Source organism: Mus pahari, chromosome 10 (assembly GCF_900095145.1).
Source record: "Mus pahari chromosome 10, PAHARI_EIJ_v1.1, whole genome shotgun sequence".
Lineage (NCBI taxonomy): Eukaryota > Metazoa > Chordata > Mammalia > Rodentia > Muridae > Mus > Mus pahari.
The window spans coordinates 113,816,416-113,832,277 of NC_034599.1; the positions used below are offsets into that span (position 1 = coordinate 113,816,416).

Consider the following 15,862-nt stretch of genomic DNA (forward strand, 5'->3'; position numbering starts at 1 on the left):
AGACAGAACAAGTGTTTAGGTTTCAACCAGGCAGAAACAGCACTTGCAGGGTTGGACTGGGTCCTGGAAAGTGGCAAACAATGTAGGTAGGCAGGGATGGCTGGTAAAGCGAGCTGGGATCACAGTTGATTATGACAAGGCCTTGGGAAGTAGATGGCTTGTGCAGTACCTTCTCTGGACTTGGTGTTAACTCATTCTATCAGTTTTTGGAGCCATGCTGATTATCAATCAGTCAGTAAGCACAGATTAAGTGTTCTTTTTATCCTGTAAAACCCATAGTGCTGCTAGCATTTTTGTTGTTAGAATTAGCTAAGAAAATTTCTTCTATGTTAAGATTTTTATCATGTTCTTGTATTAGGAGCAGCACATGAGGAACTGACTGTTCAGTAGGAGGTAGGATTCAGTTCTTCTGTGGTCATTCACTGTGGTACTGGCGTTCATAGTTTTATAACGGTTGACATACATGATTTTTATTTGAAAAAAATACTTTAATGGTAAATTTCATATCAGACCAACGTTTTATTAACTGCAGGATTGATGTTATAGAACTGACCAAAGAAAAACACTGTACTAAGAATATCATCACTATGGTGAGGGTGGGGTGGGTGGGTGGTGTAGTCGTTAGGGGACAGCTAGTTTACTTCTTGTTTCTCAGCCATTTGTGTGCGTAAAAAAAATTTAAGGGTACAATGTAAGGACATTTCATTCTGTGTGCTTTGGAAGAGCGGGGTTACTTCAGGAAGACTCCTTCCAGAATACACAGCTGAAGAGAGGGTAACCAGGGAAATCATAGAGCATGTAGGGATCACTGCTCTCAGACTTACAAAGATTATGACATCCCAGAATTAGAGCAGTGTTTTCTTGAAATAATTGGATTTGTTCTCATATACATTTTTTTTTAAAGTGAATTGTTGGCATGTGGTTTTACAATGTATGTGCCTTATGCAGTGATCTTATCCATAGTTAATATTCTTACAGGGTAAATAAGGTAATTTTATCCTGATGGGAACTTGAAAAATAACCTTAGTGTAAATCTATACTAGTTCTACAAGAGGCATTTATAGATAAAGTCAGGTGATCTTTGAGTTCATAGATAACTGGAAAAGTAAAACACATTTACTTAACTGTGTAAGGAGATGCAAGAGAAGCTGTGAACCCCACATGCTCCTTGTCAACAGACACTGTGTGTAGCCTGTGGTCACTGGCACAGGATGAGCACTTAGGCAAGTTCTCCTCATGCAGCTGTGGGTTTTCTGAAACTTTGATTTGGTTCCTGGATCCATCACCAATTTCTTCTCTTTAATATCTGAAGTCTTTCCCTATGGTGTTTCAGGAGTATTTTGCAACTTTGGTTAATATTTAACTTACTTGTTTTGGTTAAGTTTCATGGGAATACCAGGTTAAAGTATTTGTGGTATCCCTTACCCCATTTTAAAAGCACTATCTGTTTTTGCTGAGTTTGCTTTTCTTGAGCTTTTTCTTTTGATAATAAATAATCTCCCACAGTGGCAGTTTTAGAAATTATATGATTGGTCCCTTAAGAAACTGGCAGGGTGTGCTTGGAAGGGAGCGAGCAGCCCTCAGCTTGAAGTTTCTGATGAGGAAAAGTTTCATTTTGGATAAAGCTCTGCTCCACTTCTGGGTGGGCTTGCCAGGGTGTTATTGTTGTTTTGGTGAACAGTGCTTAGAATTCTTCAAGTTTTGGATCTTTCTGCAAAAAAATTCTTTGACCTGCATGTTGCTGCTTAAAACTGTCAGCTCTCTTTCATCCTGTTTTCATCCTGCCTTTTGACGGACATTTGACTTCCACCCTACAGGGCTTCTGTGAGGAGCAGGGATGGTTTTCATGGAATGTGTACGGTGCTAATACTGTATGTTAATGGATTGTGTGTTCAGAACTCTAACAGGTGCAGATTCTGAGTTTAGATCATGATCTTTTCCCCCATAAAATTATTATGTATTGTGTTCCAAGTAACCAGGTCAGCTGTATACACCAGGCAAGATGGTGTTTGGGTCATGCACCACAAGGAGGTGGCATGGACAGTGTGCAGCCTGTATGTAGTAGTGACACTGCCTAGTCTCCTGACCTGTCTGTGTTGGCCACATAAGGAGCTAGATACAGATGGTTCAAGTTCCCCTCTGCAGAGCTGCAGTGGGCCTGCACTTTGCTGAGGGCTGGGGGCAGCAGCTCTGCTCTACCCAAGGTGAGCAAAGTGGGGCCACACCCACTTCTCCACACAGGACTGGGCATCATTGTTGATTAAAGATGGAAAGTTTCTGTGCCCACTGCACAGTTGTGCTTTTCACTTTAGGGTAGGTTTTTGAGGTAGTGGTCCCTGCCCTTGACACCTATGTGTCACTTTGTGCTGTGGACCCTGAAGCAAGGGCCCAACTTGAGCTTACCTGCTTTAGCCTGGGAGGAATGATGGAATCTAGATGTGGTCCCATCTCAGGAAGGTGAGCAAGGCAGGAGTGCCAGCCTGGGCTTTAGAGGGAACAGTTTCTCAGAGAACAGGAAAAGTTAAGTGTGTTCCCTCTACCTAAATAAACATTGGTCAGTATTTGAGGTTTCTAACTTAATTAAATGGTGAAAAACACCTTTGCATGAATTGAAAATGCAGTCATACTTAGGAGTCCTTTCTGTGTCTTTATCCATTTCCTGTTGATTGTAAGTACTCATTATGGGAGCTGTAGTGCAGCCTGCTTGGAATAGACATTAATGGAATCTGTTTAGAGTACCTAGAGGTCAAGAGCCTTAAGCTCCCATTTTATCCTTGGTGATTTGGTAGCTTTCTTGAATATTATACAGTAAAACCAAAATGAAGACATAATTTAGACTAAAGTTCACCAGTGGAAGATGTTACCATGTCAACTGGTATGGAAGTCCCTGTGACTCAATAGTGTACAACATTGTTTGAACTTAGACAAATCTTATTCACAAGTGTACTTTTATTTATGCTTTAGACTTTGGGTTTTTCTTTATAGCTCTGGCTGTCCTGGAACTCACTTGGTAGACCAGGCTGGCCTCGAACTCAGAAATCCGCCTGCCTCTGCCTCCCGAGTGCTGGGATTAAAGGCCTGCGCCACCAGGCCCGGCTGTAATTTTGCTTCTTAAATTGCATAAATCACCATTCTGATCTGGTAATTGTGTTATATCAGGAAAAACATTGGATCTGTGTAATAAAAATTTGGTGTTTTTCTTTTTAAAATCCTCCCACTGCCTCCTGGCTGCATGTGCAGCCTTCAGGACTCACAGTACAGCTAGAGTTTAACGAGCGCTCCCGTGGCTGGCTTTCACTAGAGAGGGGACATTCTCTAGAAGCACCTTATGCCTACAATCTGTTTCTACTGAGAAGAGCTGCCTGACATAACCCTTACTTAAGCTCAGTGGTGATGGAACTGTGGCTGGTGTGTATTTTTGGTGTATGCCATGGTGAACTGGCTTTTGGTGTGGGGGAGCATAACCTAGAACAGGTAGCACAATCACAGTAACCTGGGTTAAAAACAAACTTAAGTTTTAATGACTTGATGGAATTTTTCAGGGTATCTGAAGCTCAGTGCACAGCTGCTGTGACACCGCTGCGTGGACAATGGCTACTCAAGGTTTGTGACAGCCGTCTGAGGATCTGCTTCCTAGCCGCCTGTGGGATGGGGTCTGCCTCATAGCCTCTGCTGCCTGGCCAGACCGTCTTTGTTCTCTTCCCTTATGCACACTACCACTGGCTTGGTGAAATAATCAGCAAGCCACCGATGGGATCTAATGAGTGCTCTCAGGCCACCCCTGGTCCATGGAGCTCGTACTAACCCTCACTCTGCTCTCCTTGGCTACCTTTCTAACAGTAGTTCAATGGGTCATTGTCATAGATGGCTTCTTCAGGTAGCATTTTCAGTGCACTAACATACTCTGTTTTTACAGCTGACCTGATGGAGTTGGACATGGCCATGGAGCCGGACAGAAAGGCTGCTGTCAGCCACTGGCAGCAGCAGTCTTACTTGGATTCTGGAATCCATTCTGGTGCCACCACCACAGCTCCTTCCCTGAGTGGCAAGGGCAACCCTGAGGAAGAAGATGTTGACACCTCCCAAGTTCTTTATGAATGGGAGCAAGGCTTTTCCCAGTCCTTCACGCAAGAGCAAGTAGCTGGTAAAGCATTTGTGTTTGGAAGCTAGCGTTAAGTTTTTTGACAGGGCTGTGTGATAGCTCAGACACAGCACAAGTGGGTTGGAGGAAGGGCAGAGGGTAGCAGAGTTCCACATGCCTAGTGAGTGTTGGATTTACCTTTTCCAGATATTGACGGTCAGTATGCAATGACTAGGGCTCAGAGGGTCCGAGCTGCCATGTTCCCTGAGACACTAGATGAGGGCATGCAGATCCCATCCACGCAGTTTGACGCTGCTCATCCCACTAATGTCCAGCGCTTGGCTGAACCATCACAGATGTTGAAACATGCAGTTGTCAATTTGATTAACTATCAGGATGACGCGGAACTTGCCACACGTGCAATTCCTGAGCTGACAAAACTGCTAAACGATGAGGACCAGGTAAGCGGTGATGTAACTTGCTTTTCAATTTGCTTTGAGGGGAGCTCTCAAGGGGATGCCAATGGCTGCCTCACATTAAGTTTTGGAAACTAATGGTGCCTCTTCATCCCTTATTCCAGGTGGTAGTTAATAAAGCTGCTGTTATGGTCCATCAGCTTTCCAAAAAGGAAGCTTCCAGACATGCCATCATGCGCTCTCCTCAGATGGTGTCTGCCATTGTACGCACCATGCAGAATACAAATGATGTAGAAACAGCTCGTTGTACCGCTGGGACTCTACACAACCTTTCTCACCATCGAGAGGGCTTGCTGGCCATCTTTAAGTCTGGTGGCATCCCAGCGCTGGTGAAAATGCTTGGGTAAGAGAATGGCCAGGGAACTTGAAAGGTAGGAAGTAGAAGGGTGCTGGCGTGGCTAACAAAGGTTCTCCTCTTCCCAGATCACCAGTGGATTCTGTACTGTTCTACGCCATCACGACACTGCATAATCTCCTGCTCCATCAGGAAGGAGCTAAAATGGCAGTACGCCTAGCTGGTGGACTGCAGAAAATGGTTGCTTTGCTCAACAAAACAAACGTGAAATTCTTGGCTATTACAACAGACTGCCTTCAGATCTTAGCTTATGGCAATCAAGAGAGCAAGGTAGAGTGATGAAAGTTGTTTGCATAGTATGGAGCCACTGAGTCCTTAGTATGAATATGTGCGCGCGCACACACATACACACACACACAGGCTCAAAGATTTGTGTCTTTAGACATTGAATCTCTGTGTGTACAGTGTGGTGCTAAGCATTGAAGGGATGGGGAGCAGGCCTCAAGAGTGTTTACATGTGGGCAGAGAGGAGGGGCTGGGTGTACTGAGGACATGGTGTTTTGAGGTCTTGTGGCAGTCTCTGAGAAGAAGTGCGATGTTATTTAGGAGGAGGCAGTGAGAGGATGACATGAACTTCCTGAGGAGGAATAGGAATGGGGTGCTAGAGACACAGTGAGAGGATGACATGAACTTCTGAGGAGGAATAGGAATGGGGTGCTAGAGACACAGTGAGAGGATGACATGAACTTCTGAGGAGGAATAGGAATGGGGTGCTAGAGACACAGTGTGAGAGTTTGGGTTAAGGCTGTAGCTGGGCTGGGTGGATCCTGTGGGGCTTTGTTGGACATACCAAAGTCCAGGAGATAAGATCTTAAACACAGGCATGGGATGAGACCTGCATATGGAAATGTTCCAAGGACCTTAAGGATGAGGGAGTGGGTATTCTGCAGTGTCTCATAGATAGATGATCAGAGTCAGAAGCTATGGGCTCTTAGTGCTCATTTTCAACTGGCTGTTTTGACAGAATTTTCATTGCTACTATAAGCAACCCTGCTTGCTTTTTTTTTCATGGTCTTTTTCCTCTGTGTTCATTGTGGAGAGGTGACCAGAGTTGAAATTTTTGTTTTTTAGTAATTTTTTTTTTCATATATTGTTGTTTTGCCTGGATGTATGTATGTCTGAGGGTGTTGGTTCTACTGGAACTGGATTTGCAAACAGTTATTAGCTGCCATGTAAATGCTGGGACTTGAACCTGGGTCCTCTGGAGGAGTAGCCATCTCTCTAGCTCGAGGTGGTGTATTCTTGAGAGAGGTGGTGTGCCTGGATTTGAGCAGAATTGTAGCACAGGAGTCCCATACCTGGGACCTCGCTTGGAGACTGTGGATCAGAAGGGTCTAGAGACACATTGAATTGCAAGCCGGCTAAAGTTCTTACATTACAGTAACTCAGTGATGGCACTGCTCTCCAGCATTTCCTGAGTCTCATGACTTATAGTTCCATATCTCTCTAGCTGATCATTCTGGCCAGTGGTGGACCCCAAGCCTTAGTAAACATAATGAGGACCTACACTTACGAGAAGCTTCTGTGGACCACAAGCAGAGTGCTGAAGGTGCTGTCTGTCTGCTCTAGCAACAAGCCGGCCATTGTAGAAGCTGGTGAGTACACAAATTCCGAGATTACTCACAGTTCTTGCTTGCTTGCCCCATGTTACTTATTTTTTTGTCAGAGACAACAAAAACACGTTCCTCCATAAAGCTTGTTTCTGACTTTGATTCTGGTAAATGTGAGGCCAGGCCTCACTAGCAGCCCTGTGAATCTAGAGTACAGCTTAGTAGCAGAGAAGTGGTTTGGTTTGGTTTGAGATTTGTTGTTAAGGTGTTCTCCCCAGTGATAGGAAAAACAAAAAAAAAATACATGGTTTATGTCCAAGCTACATGGTTGCAGCTCTCTGGCCTCCTTTCAATAAGCAACTAACATCTGCCTAGGCTTCAGAACCAAGTAGAAGCGGAAAATGATGAAGGCATCATGTAGAGGATGGTGCTGAGGGTGAGGCACAGGGTTATAGCAACTGACCCTCTTTGAGCCGTTGGGAACACTTCAGGTTACTGAGGTAGTTGCTAACAGTGAAACCATGGGCCTGAGAGAGACATGTGGCTTGTGTTCATGTGGAATAAAGGGATATTAGTCCTGCCAGTTTTTCCAGAACCTCTGTAAGACTTGTTTAAATGTAAAGTTTGTAGATTGATAAAAGTCCATAGGTAGCTGGGATAGTTGGAAATGGATATGTGTTGATGCCCCAGGTCATTCTGATATGGATGTGTTTATCTTGAATATACTTGAAGCAGTGTAATTGACACCATTACCATGCATTCATCTGTAGAGCAATGGGGAGCTGGTTCCTACTTAGTCTTGTGAAGATGAGCACAACACACAAAAGGCAGGTGTTGAGCTCAGTGCATAGGCCTGGAGCCCCAGCACATAGGCAGGGGCAGAGTCAAGAGGTCTAGGACTTCCTGGGTTATTAGCAAGGCCTTGTCTCAGAATAGAACAGAGGAATGTGTGTTATGACAGGAGTGGACAGCACATAACAATGACAGCTACTGAGGAGGCCATCCCAGAAAAGGAGCACTGCATAGCACTTTGGGGGAAGCAGCAACCTTGATTTTGCATGAGACATGGGAGCTTACATGTTCTCTGATGTAGAGCATTGTGTGGGCCATGTCTTAGAGCAAGGAAGATGTTGGTACAAATACAACTTGAGCAGGTAATAAGCTAGGCAGGGCCCTGGTGCACAGGTGACTGTGCTGTTTGGGTAACACATATGGAGAACACTGCTTAATGTCCTCAAGGTTGATAACTGAGGTGGTAGTCTTAGAGGCAACCGTGTGCTGTGCAGTTTTGCTGAGCCAGGAGAGTAGCTCCACAGTGGGAACCACTGAAGGAAATAGCCGGCTTAGAAAACCTGGCAAGTAAATGGAAGTCCTTGGTCTGGGAAACAGTCCTAGTCCTTAAGGTGACATTCAGCTAGAAGGACATGGGGAAAGGCAGGTTAAGGCTGGGAAGCTGCCTGAGTTTATGACAGTAAGGAAGATGGGTGTCTTAGAAGAGCCTGAGACCTTCTGTCTCCTAAGCTATTCTGATGAGCATTTGGGGGCAAGTTGCATAAAGAAAGTAGCCAGCCATTTACCAAAGGTGGAGCATCAGCCTCAACCCAGGTCACTGCCAGCAGCTGGAAGCAAGCTGTGAGGAAGGAATTATTTGAGAGATCATTGTCATCAAGTCAGGAAGGTGGACTAAATTATAGTTGTGACAAATTAGTCAGGTTTGAGGACACAAGGTAATTATGAAGGACGAACAAGGAGGTAAGAGTGTGTCTCAGAAGTGATTTCAGTTGAAGGAGGTGTGTTTTAAGCGACCTGTCACTGTTTCCCAGGCTATCCTGGAACTCAGGCTTAAGGAGTCCTGACTGAGCTACTGCAGTGCAGCTTACCTGACTCCTGAGTCCTAGGGTGTCTACCTGTCAGTCAGTTTACATCTGTAGTGCAAGACTTGCAGGCATTGCCTTCCCACTCACATGACCTCATGACTGAGGACTGCAGTGTTGTCCTCTGCACACACTATGTGGTTGGTGGTCAACAAAGCATGCACAAACTACTTTATCCAGTTCAGAATGGAACCCTGGTGCTGAGGGTCATTCTGGAAGTAGCTGAATGAAAGGAGTTGGTAGGAATGTTACCTGCGGGTGACAAATGGTGAAACTGTCCATAAACGATAGAAGGGTACAGCAACCACTTGACATGAGTTGTCACTGGCAAGGTAGATTAGACATTCTAAAAAACTGAAGGAAATAAAGTTCTCGGAGTCAGGGGACACTGTGAGGGCTAACAGGCCTGCCTTTGATGTCTGACTTTGCAGGTGGGATGCAGGCACTGGGGCTTCATCTGACAGACCCAAGTCAGCGACTTGTTCAAAACTGTCTTTGGACTCTCAGAAACCTTTCAGATGCAGCGACTAAGCAGGTATATTGTACACAAGTTGCTGCCTTGGCACTAGGGTCTCCATGAGCTCTGAGCTCATCCTGTTTTTATCTCAACAGGAAGGGATGGAAGGCCTCCTTGGGACTCTAGTGCAGCTTCTGGGTTCCGATGATATAAATGTGGTCACCTGTGCAGCTGGAATTCTCTCTAACCTCACTTGCAATAATTACAAAAACAAGATGATGGTGTGCCAAGTGGGTGGCATAGAGGCTCTTGTACGCACTGTCCTTCGTGCCGGTGACAGGGAGGACATCACTGAGCCTGCCATCTGTGCTCTTCGTCATCTGACCAGCCGGCATCAGGAAGCCGAGATGGCCCAGAATGCTGTTCGTCTTCATTATGGACTGCCTGTTGTGGTTAAACTCCTGCACCCACCATCCCACTGGCCTCTGATAAAGGTGAACTGTTAGCAGGGAGCTCTGTTGGGTGTAGAGATGATCTGCTGGGACGGATGGCTGGGGTAGGGTGGTGGGACCCAAAGCGTCCATTCACTCAACACTGCTTGTGCTTTGTTGTGTTGTCTACTGATTTCTTTCCTCTGTAGGCAACTGTTGGATTGATTCGAAACCTTGCCCTTTGCCCAGCAAATCATGCTCCTTTGCGGGAACAGGGTGCTATTCCACGATTAGTTCAGCTGCTTGTACGAGCACATCAGGACACCCAACGGCGCACCTCCATGGGTGGAACACAGCAGCAGTTTGTGGTAGGTAGATCTTTGTGACACATGGCTGTTGTAAAGGGGTGGGATGAATGCAGTCTCCATGTACTGTCTCTACCTTCCCATCTTTTGGTGAAGGGCTGCTAATGACTGAAAGACTAGACTGTCTGGTTTCCAGAGACACTGTGTGACACTCTGGTGATGTTATTATCCTGGTCAACCTTAAAAAGGAACATGGAGCTGCTGTGTGTTAGATCTTGCATGCATGTGCCAATGTAGAAAACCTATCACAGCCTTATTTGTATCCACTCTATCAGGTTCTTCTCCACATCAGAAAACAAGAGGAAGCCTGTTACAACAGGTTTTAGAACCCCCATACTGCTGGTGGTTTTGTGCGTTTGCTTACTATTATTATTTCTGGCCCCTCTCCATAGGATGGCCTCATAGTTAAGGTGCTGCCCCTAAATAGTCGATGAACGAAATTCTGTGTCCTTATAGAATCAGGTTGGGGGGGGGGGAAGAAATCAAGTTGGCTATAAAAGTAGTAGAGTTAAAACATAGATTAGAAAGCAAATACACAGACTGCTGATTGGTCTCCGGGCAATCCCCTGGCAGCTCAGTGGGATTTAACTGTAGGAATAAAGCTGAGGAAAGTTTTCACCAGATACGTGTAAGAAATAGAGGACAAGTGGAAAGAAATGGCCCATATTCACTTACCTTTTACCCAGAAAGGTTGATGCTCTTCCATGTAGTGACAAAGCCAACTTTGGGATTTGAAGGATAGGGAATCTGAACAGTCACTGTCCTCAGTGCCTGTGGGGTTTGTATCTGTAGAAAGAAGCTCAAGTCTCTTATGCAAAAATTCTTGACATTTACATTGTGCCTGTGGCCCCCCCTTGGAACTGGTTGATCCTGTAGGGTGCATGGCGAGAGTGAGCCTAGGTGAGTCGTGGACAGGACAAGCTGCACTTGGCACAGGTGGAGGCTTTTGTGCAGCTGCATTTGATGTGTAGTTGGTTGAATCTGCAGATGTGGAAGTCACAGCACAGGAAAGCTGCTCACACTGTGCAGGGAGAAGGCCTGCTGCTAGGAGCCTTCCGTGATACTCAGTGGAAGGGACCCTCCATTACTGAGCACTGGCAAGCTGAGGATCTTTGGAGACAGTGCACATAAGTAGCTAGCAACTGCTGCTCAGAGAGTGCCAGCTTGTTAACTGCCTTTCTCCTCCTAGGAGGGTGTGCGAATGGAGGAGATAGTTGAAGGGTGTACTGGAGCGCTCCACATCCTCGCTCGGGATGTTCACAACCGGATTGTAATCCGAGGACTCAATACCATTCCATTGTTTGTGCAGGTACGTTGGCTTCAGGTGACTGTCCTCTAGTCCCTAGGCATTGAGAAGATTGGAGACCAGAAGCCTTGACTCTTTAGTCAAGAGCATTGGTACTACAGCCTGAGGAGGAGGGAGGGCCAGAGGACCGACCATTCTAGAAATCCTATATGCCAGAGCAGCCTTCTCCTGGGCACACAGCCAAGTGGGTGCTGCTGACACTCCAGATTAGTCAGGTGTGCACCACAGTGTGCACTTGTCATGCTTTACATTGGGTTTAATTAGGCCTTGTTTCTGTTTCTGTGTTTTCTCCAAAGTTGCTTTATTCTCCCATTGAAAATATCCAAAGAGTAGCTGCAGGGGTCCTCTGTGAACTTGCTCAGGACAAGGAGGCTGCTGAGGCCATAGAAGCTGAGGGAGCCACAGCTCCCCTGACAGAGTTACTCCACTCCAGGAATGAAGGCGTGGGTAAGCAGAGGAGCCCAGTCCCATTAGTTGCCTGTGTACTGGACCTGGGCCTGGCCTCAAGGGCTATTTTCTTTTTCTATCCCAGCGACATATGCAGCTGCTGTCCTATTCCGAATGTCTGAGGACAAGCCACAGGATTACAAAAAGCGGCTTTCAGTCGAGCTAACCAGTTCCCTCTTCAGGACAGAGCCAATGGCTTGGAATGAGGTAGGCCAGCACTGGGCCTTTCACTGGACTCTAACTGCAGCTAGCATTAGCACCATCTCCCTCAGAACTCACAGGAGCATGGGTGAGATAGGGCTCTGAGTCTTCCAAGGGTGAGAGGGAACGCAATCTGCTGAGCAGTTAGTTGAGTCTGTTTATCAATATGCTGTTTATACAGCTTATCTTTGAATTTGTTAGTAATTTGTCCTCAGTACTGAAAGTCTTTGAATCACTTTCTACTAAACCTCCCTAAAAGTATATTTTAAACACCCCATAGTTCCCAAATAGAGCCCAGATCTCGGTGTGTGGTACTCCCTGAGTGCAGTCTTGGGTTTCAGACAGTGAGTCAGTGGGCATCATAACGTGTTCTGACCTGAGCCCTTGCCATTTCCCTACCCATCGCATCCTGAAGCCTGTTCCCACAACTGCCTCTGTCTGGGTAATGGCAGCTTTGCTTGTCCAGCTACTCATGCTCAGTCTGCCATTTCCCACTGTGCACTCAGTGATGGAGTAATCTGCCGGTGTTTATTGCTGCACCTGTATCCTTGGAACAGTCATTGTCTCATATATTCATTCAGTGAGTGCGTGCTTCAATGCTACATGCAGTTTGAGGTCTTTGTCTTCTGTGATCTTAAGTTTATAAACACTTAGGTGTGGTTTTGAAATTTTATGTCCTTCCTATACCCATTTATGTAGACTGCTGATCTTGGACTGGACATTGGTGCCCAGGGAGAAGCCCTTGGATATCGCCAGGATGGTATGTCATAAAGCCCTTGTTCACGCCTGGGAACCTGGGTTGGAGGAAGTGGTGGAGCACAGGGAGCTTGGCCATGGCCTGCTGCCGATGCATGCTCCTACCAGCCCTGTCGCCTGGCTTTTGTTGGTCACACAACCCTTCATCATACCTTTTGGAGAACGAACGGGGAGGGGATGGGAGTGGGGTGGTCTAGGATGGGTGATTCATAGCTGATCTATCAGAGCTTTTTGGAAAATTATTCAAATTTGAGCAGCATAAGGTGCTGTTGCTATCATCTCTCTATCCCAGAGGCTTTATCCAAGGAGCTATGCAACACCTTGGCTTCTCATCCGACCTGTGACTTCCATTCTCAGGAGGTCAGGCACAGTAAGCTGCTGCCGCTGCATGCTCTGCCAGGTCAGAATCAAGTGCTGAAGGCACATTGCTGCTGGTGTGTGGTAGATAGTCTCAGGAACTGTGTGAGGCATGGCTTTGTGTAATTACTTAGAAGAGGAGCCTAGAAAGCATTGCTCATGGCAAGATGTCCTTAACCACAGTTAATCAGTCTCCCCTCTTTCCTTTGCCCATCTTGTGGACACCCTGACTCCTACAGATCCCAGCTACCGATCTTTTCACTCTGGTGGATACGGCCAGGATGCCTTGGGGATGGACCCTATGATGGAGCATGAGATGGGCGGCCACCACCCTGGTGCTGACTATCCAGTTGATGGGCTGCCTGATCTGGGGCACGCCCAGGACCTCATGGATGGGCTGCCCCCAGGTGATAGCAATCAGCTGGCCTGGTTTGATACTGACCTGTAAATCGTCCTTTAGGTAAGAAAGCTTATAAAAGCCAGTGTGGGTGAATACTTTACTCTGCCTGCAGAACTCCAGAAAGACTTGGTAGGGTGGGAATGGTTTTAGGCCTGTTTGTAAATCTGCCACAAAACAGATACATACCTTGGAAGGAGATGTTCATGTGTGGAAGTTTCTCACGTTGATGTTTTTGCCACAGCTTTTGCAGCGTTATACTCGGATGAGTAACATTTGCTGTTTTCAACATTAATAGCAGCCTTTCTCTCTATACAGCTGTAGTGTCTGAACTTGCATTGTGATTGGCCTGTAGAGTTGCTGAGAGGGCTCGAGGGGTGGGCTGGTATCTCAGAAAGTGCCTGACACACTAACCAAGCTGAGTTTCCTATGGGAACAGTCGAAGTAAACTTTTTGTTCTGGTCCTTTTTGGTCGAGGAGTAACAATACAAATGGATTTGGGGAGTGACTCACGCAGTGAAGAATGCACACGAATGGATCACAAGATGGCGTTATCAAACCCTAGCCTTGCTTGTTCTTTGTTTTAATATCTGTAGTGGTGCTGACTTTGCTTGCTTTTATTTTTTGCAGTAACTGTTAGTTTTTAAGTAGTGTTATGTTCTAGTGAACCTGCTACAGCAATTTCTGATTTCTAAGAACTGAGTAATGGTGTAGAACACTAATTCATAATCACGCTAATTGTAATCTGGAGACGTGTAACATTGTGTAGCCTTTTGTATAAATAGACAGATAGAGATGGTCCGATTAGTTTCCTTTTTAATATGCTTAAAATAAGCAGGTGGATCTATTTCATGTTTTTGAACAAAAACTTTATCGGGGATACGTGCGGTAGGGTAAATCAGTAAGAGGTGTTATTTGAGCCTTGTTTTGGACAGTATACCAGTTGCCTTTTATCCCAAAGTTGTTGTAACCTGCTGTGATACAATGCTTCAACAGATGCGGTTATAAAAATGGTTCAGAATTAAACTTTTAATTCATTAACTTGTGTCATTTTGTTTGTTTGTTGTGAGATGGTTGCTCAGGGCAATGAAGGCACCCAGCTTGCCCAGGGGAAGGAAGGGGCGCCATCGGGGTGCCCGAGCTGTCAGGGTAGAGAAGGACCAAGTCTGGATGGGAGTGCTCAGTGACCCTTAGCAGTGTCACGTCAAAACCCAGGCAAACCAGAGGAAGGAAGTGTGTTTGTAGGCCTTGAATATTGTCACTGGCTGGCTGTGCTTCTTTGAAATGACTGTCCTGCCACTTCTGACCAAAGGGCTGAGGAAGCCTGTGTAAACCAGTCTTCCTTCAGCTCACCCTCTTGCCTGGGAACTAGGCAGGCACTGCAGTAGTCTCTGTGCTACACTGAACAATAACTAAAGCTGGAAGCTGAATAAGCCCTCCTTAGGCTGGTGTCATCCCACTGTGCAATAGTGAAGCTCTGCCTGGGTTTGAACTTAAACATCATTGCTAGTGAGGCTCACCTGGAGAGGACAGCCCTTCTATTCGTTTGAACCAGTAACTATGTTTATCTGATCTTAAAACCAAAATGGGCTGCCTTCCCTGTGGCCCACCAGATGATCTGTCATTTTGGTGGTGGGTCTGTCAAGCAGGCTTTGTACATTTCCTACAAAGAAAAACGTGTTACAACTCGTGGTTGGGTTTTCTAAAAAGTGAGAATGTGTTGTGCTGTACTGGTTTCCTGAGTTTTAAGATTGTGCCTGTTAAATTAACAGGAGGAGGAGGAGGGTCCTGTGAGGAAGTCCTCAGAGATACCCTGCTGGGGTCCAGAGTGGATTGGGGTGAGGTTAACAGGGGTGGAACTTTACTCCAGTTACCCTTTTTATGTGGGAGACCACAGCAGGGTATTCTGTATAGTGGTAGCAGAAGCAGGAGGATGACAGAGCCAAGTCCTACCTGCAGAGGTGGCAAAGGAACAGAAATGCAGGTGGGAGCTGAGATGCAGGCACACCTCATGGGGAGTGGTGGGAGGGTTGTGGGAAAGCAAACACCATACTCGACTAGCCCCGCTTTAGCACACTTAGTTAGGGCAGCATTCATTCACAGAGGCATGCCTGGGATGTGAGGTGCACAGGATGCTGGCAGGCGCCCACACGTCTGAAGAAATGCTGTAGTTGGGAGCTCCTAAACACCAGAGCGAGCTTTCTGACTGCAGCTCCAGTTTTGAGCTGTCCTTGGGAGCAAGACACTTGACTCCTGCAGCAGCCACCACGCCAAAGGGGATCGGAACAGATGAGGTACTTTGATCTAGGTCCTCATAGTGAAAGGTGCTGGCAAGATAAGCAGCTGTTCTTGATCTGACAGGTCTGATGGCTGGCTGTTCTCTAGAGAGTGATCTTCTATCACACTGCCTCCTGACAGTAGTGTCCTGAGTGCAATTATAAACTGGTGAGATCTGAAGGAGAAGGCAACATTGTGGAATGTTTTCTGTCCATTCTCCTACCCCTGACTCCTCAGCCCCCAACACGAGAAGTTACAGGTCTCTGCAGTCAGTGGTGAGGCCAAGCAAGCAGCCCCAAAGAAGGGCTGGCTCAGCAGGCGAAAACCTGGCCATTCTAGTTGGAGCTCTGGAGCCTATGTTTTTAAAAAGGCACTGTGTCAACAGAGTGGAAGGCACCTGACCCCAGAGAGCAGTGCCCTGGCCTTCACATGTGCACTGGGGTGGGCAGGCAGAGACCTCTTAGGCTGTGAACAGTACCATTTGTATTTCCAAGAGATCTTCATGAACAATAAAAACCACACCCTGTGTCCG

General features: G+C 46.4%; 1 protein-coding gene across 1 annotated transcript in view; it reads left to right on the forward strand.

Annotated features, from left to right (window-relative positions):
- Positions 1-14,094, forward strand: part of Ctnnb1 (catenin beta 1) — a 29,626-nt gene extending 15,532 nt beyond the window's left edge. Inside the window, exons 2-15 of the mRNA XM_021207921.2 lie at positions 3,543-3,603; positions 3,917-4,144; positions 4,289-4,542; positions 4,662-4,900; positions 4,981-5,182; positions 6,363-6,507; positions 8,768-8,871; positions 8,949-9,287; positions 9,434-9,592; positions 10,779-10,898; positions 11,192-11,342; positions 11,428-11,549; positions 12,243-12,303; positions 12,896-14,094. Coding sequence (XP_021063580.1) covers positions 3,591-3,603; positions 3,917-4,144; positions 4,289-4,542; positions 4,662-4,900; positions 4,981-5,182; positions 6,363-6,507; positions 8,768-8,871; positions 8,949-9,287; positions 9,434-9,592; positions 10,779-10,898; positions 11,192-11,342; positions 11,428-11,549; positions 12,243-12,303; positions 12,896-13,104 — 2,346 coding nt within the window. The 5' untranslated portion in view covers positions 3,543-3,590 and the 3' untranslated portion in view covers positions 13,105-14,094. The remainder of the gene's footprint in view (positions 1-3,542; positions 3,604-3,916; positions 4,145-4,288; positions 4,543-4,661; positions 4,901-4,980; positions 5,183-6,362; positions 6,508-8,767; positions 8,872-8,948; positions 9,288-9,433; positions 9,593-10,778; positions 10,899-11,191; positions 11,343-11,427; positions 11,550-12,242; positions 12,304-12,895) is intronic.
- The last annotated feature ends 1,768 nt before the right edge of the window (positions 14,095-15,862 follow it).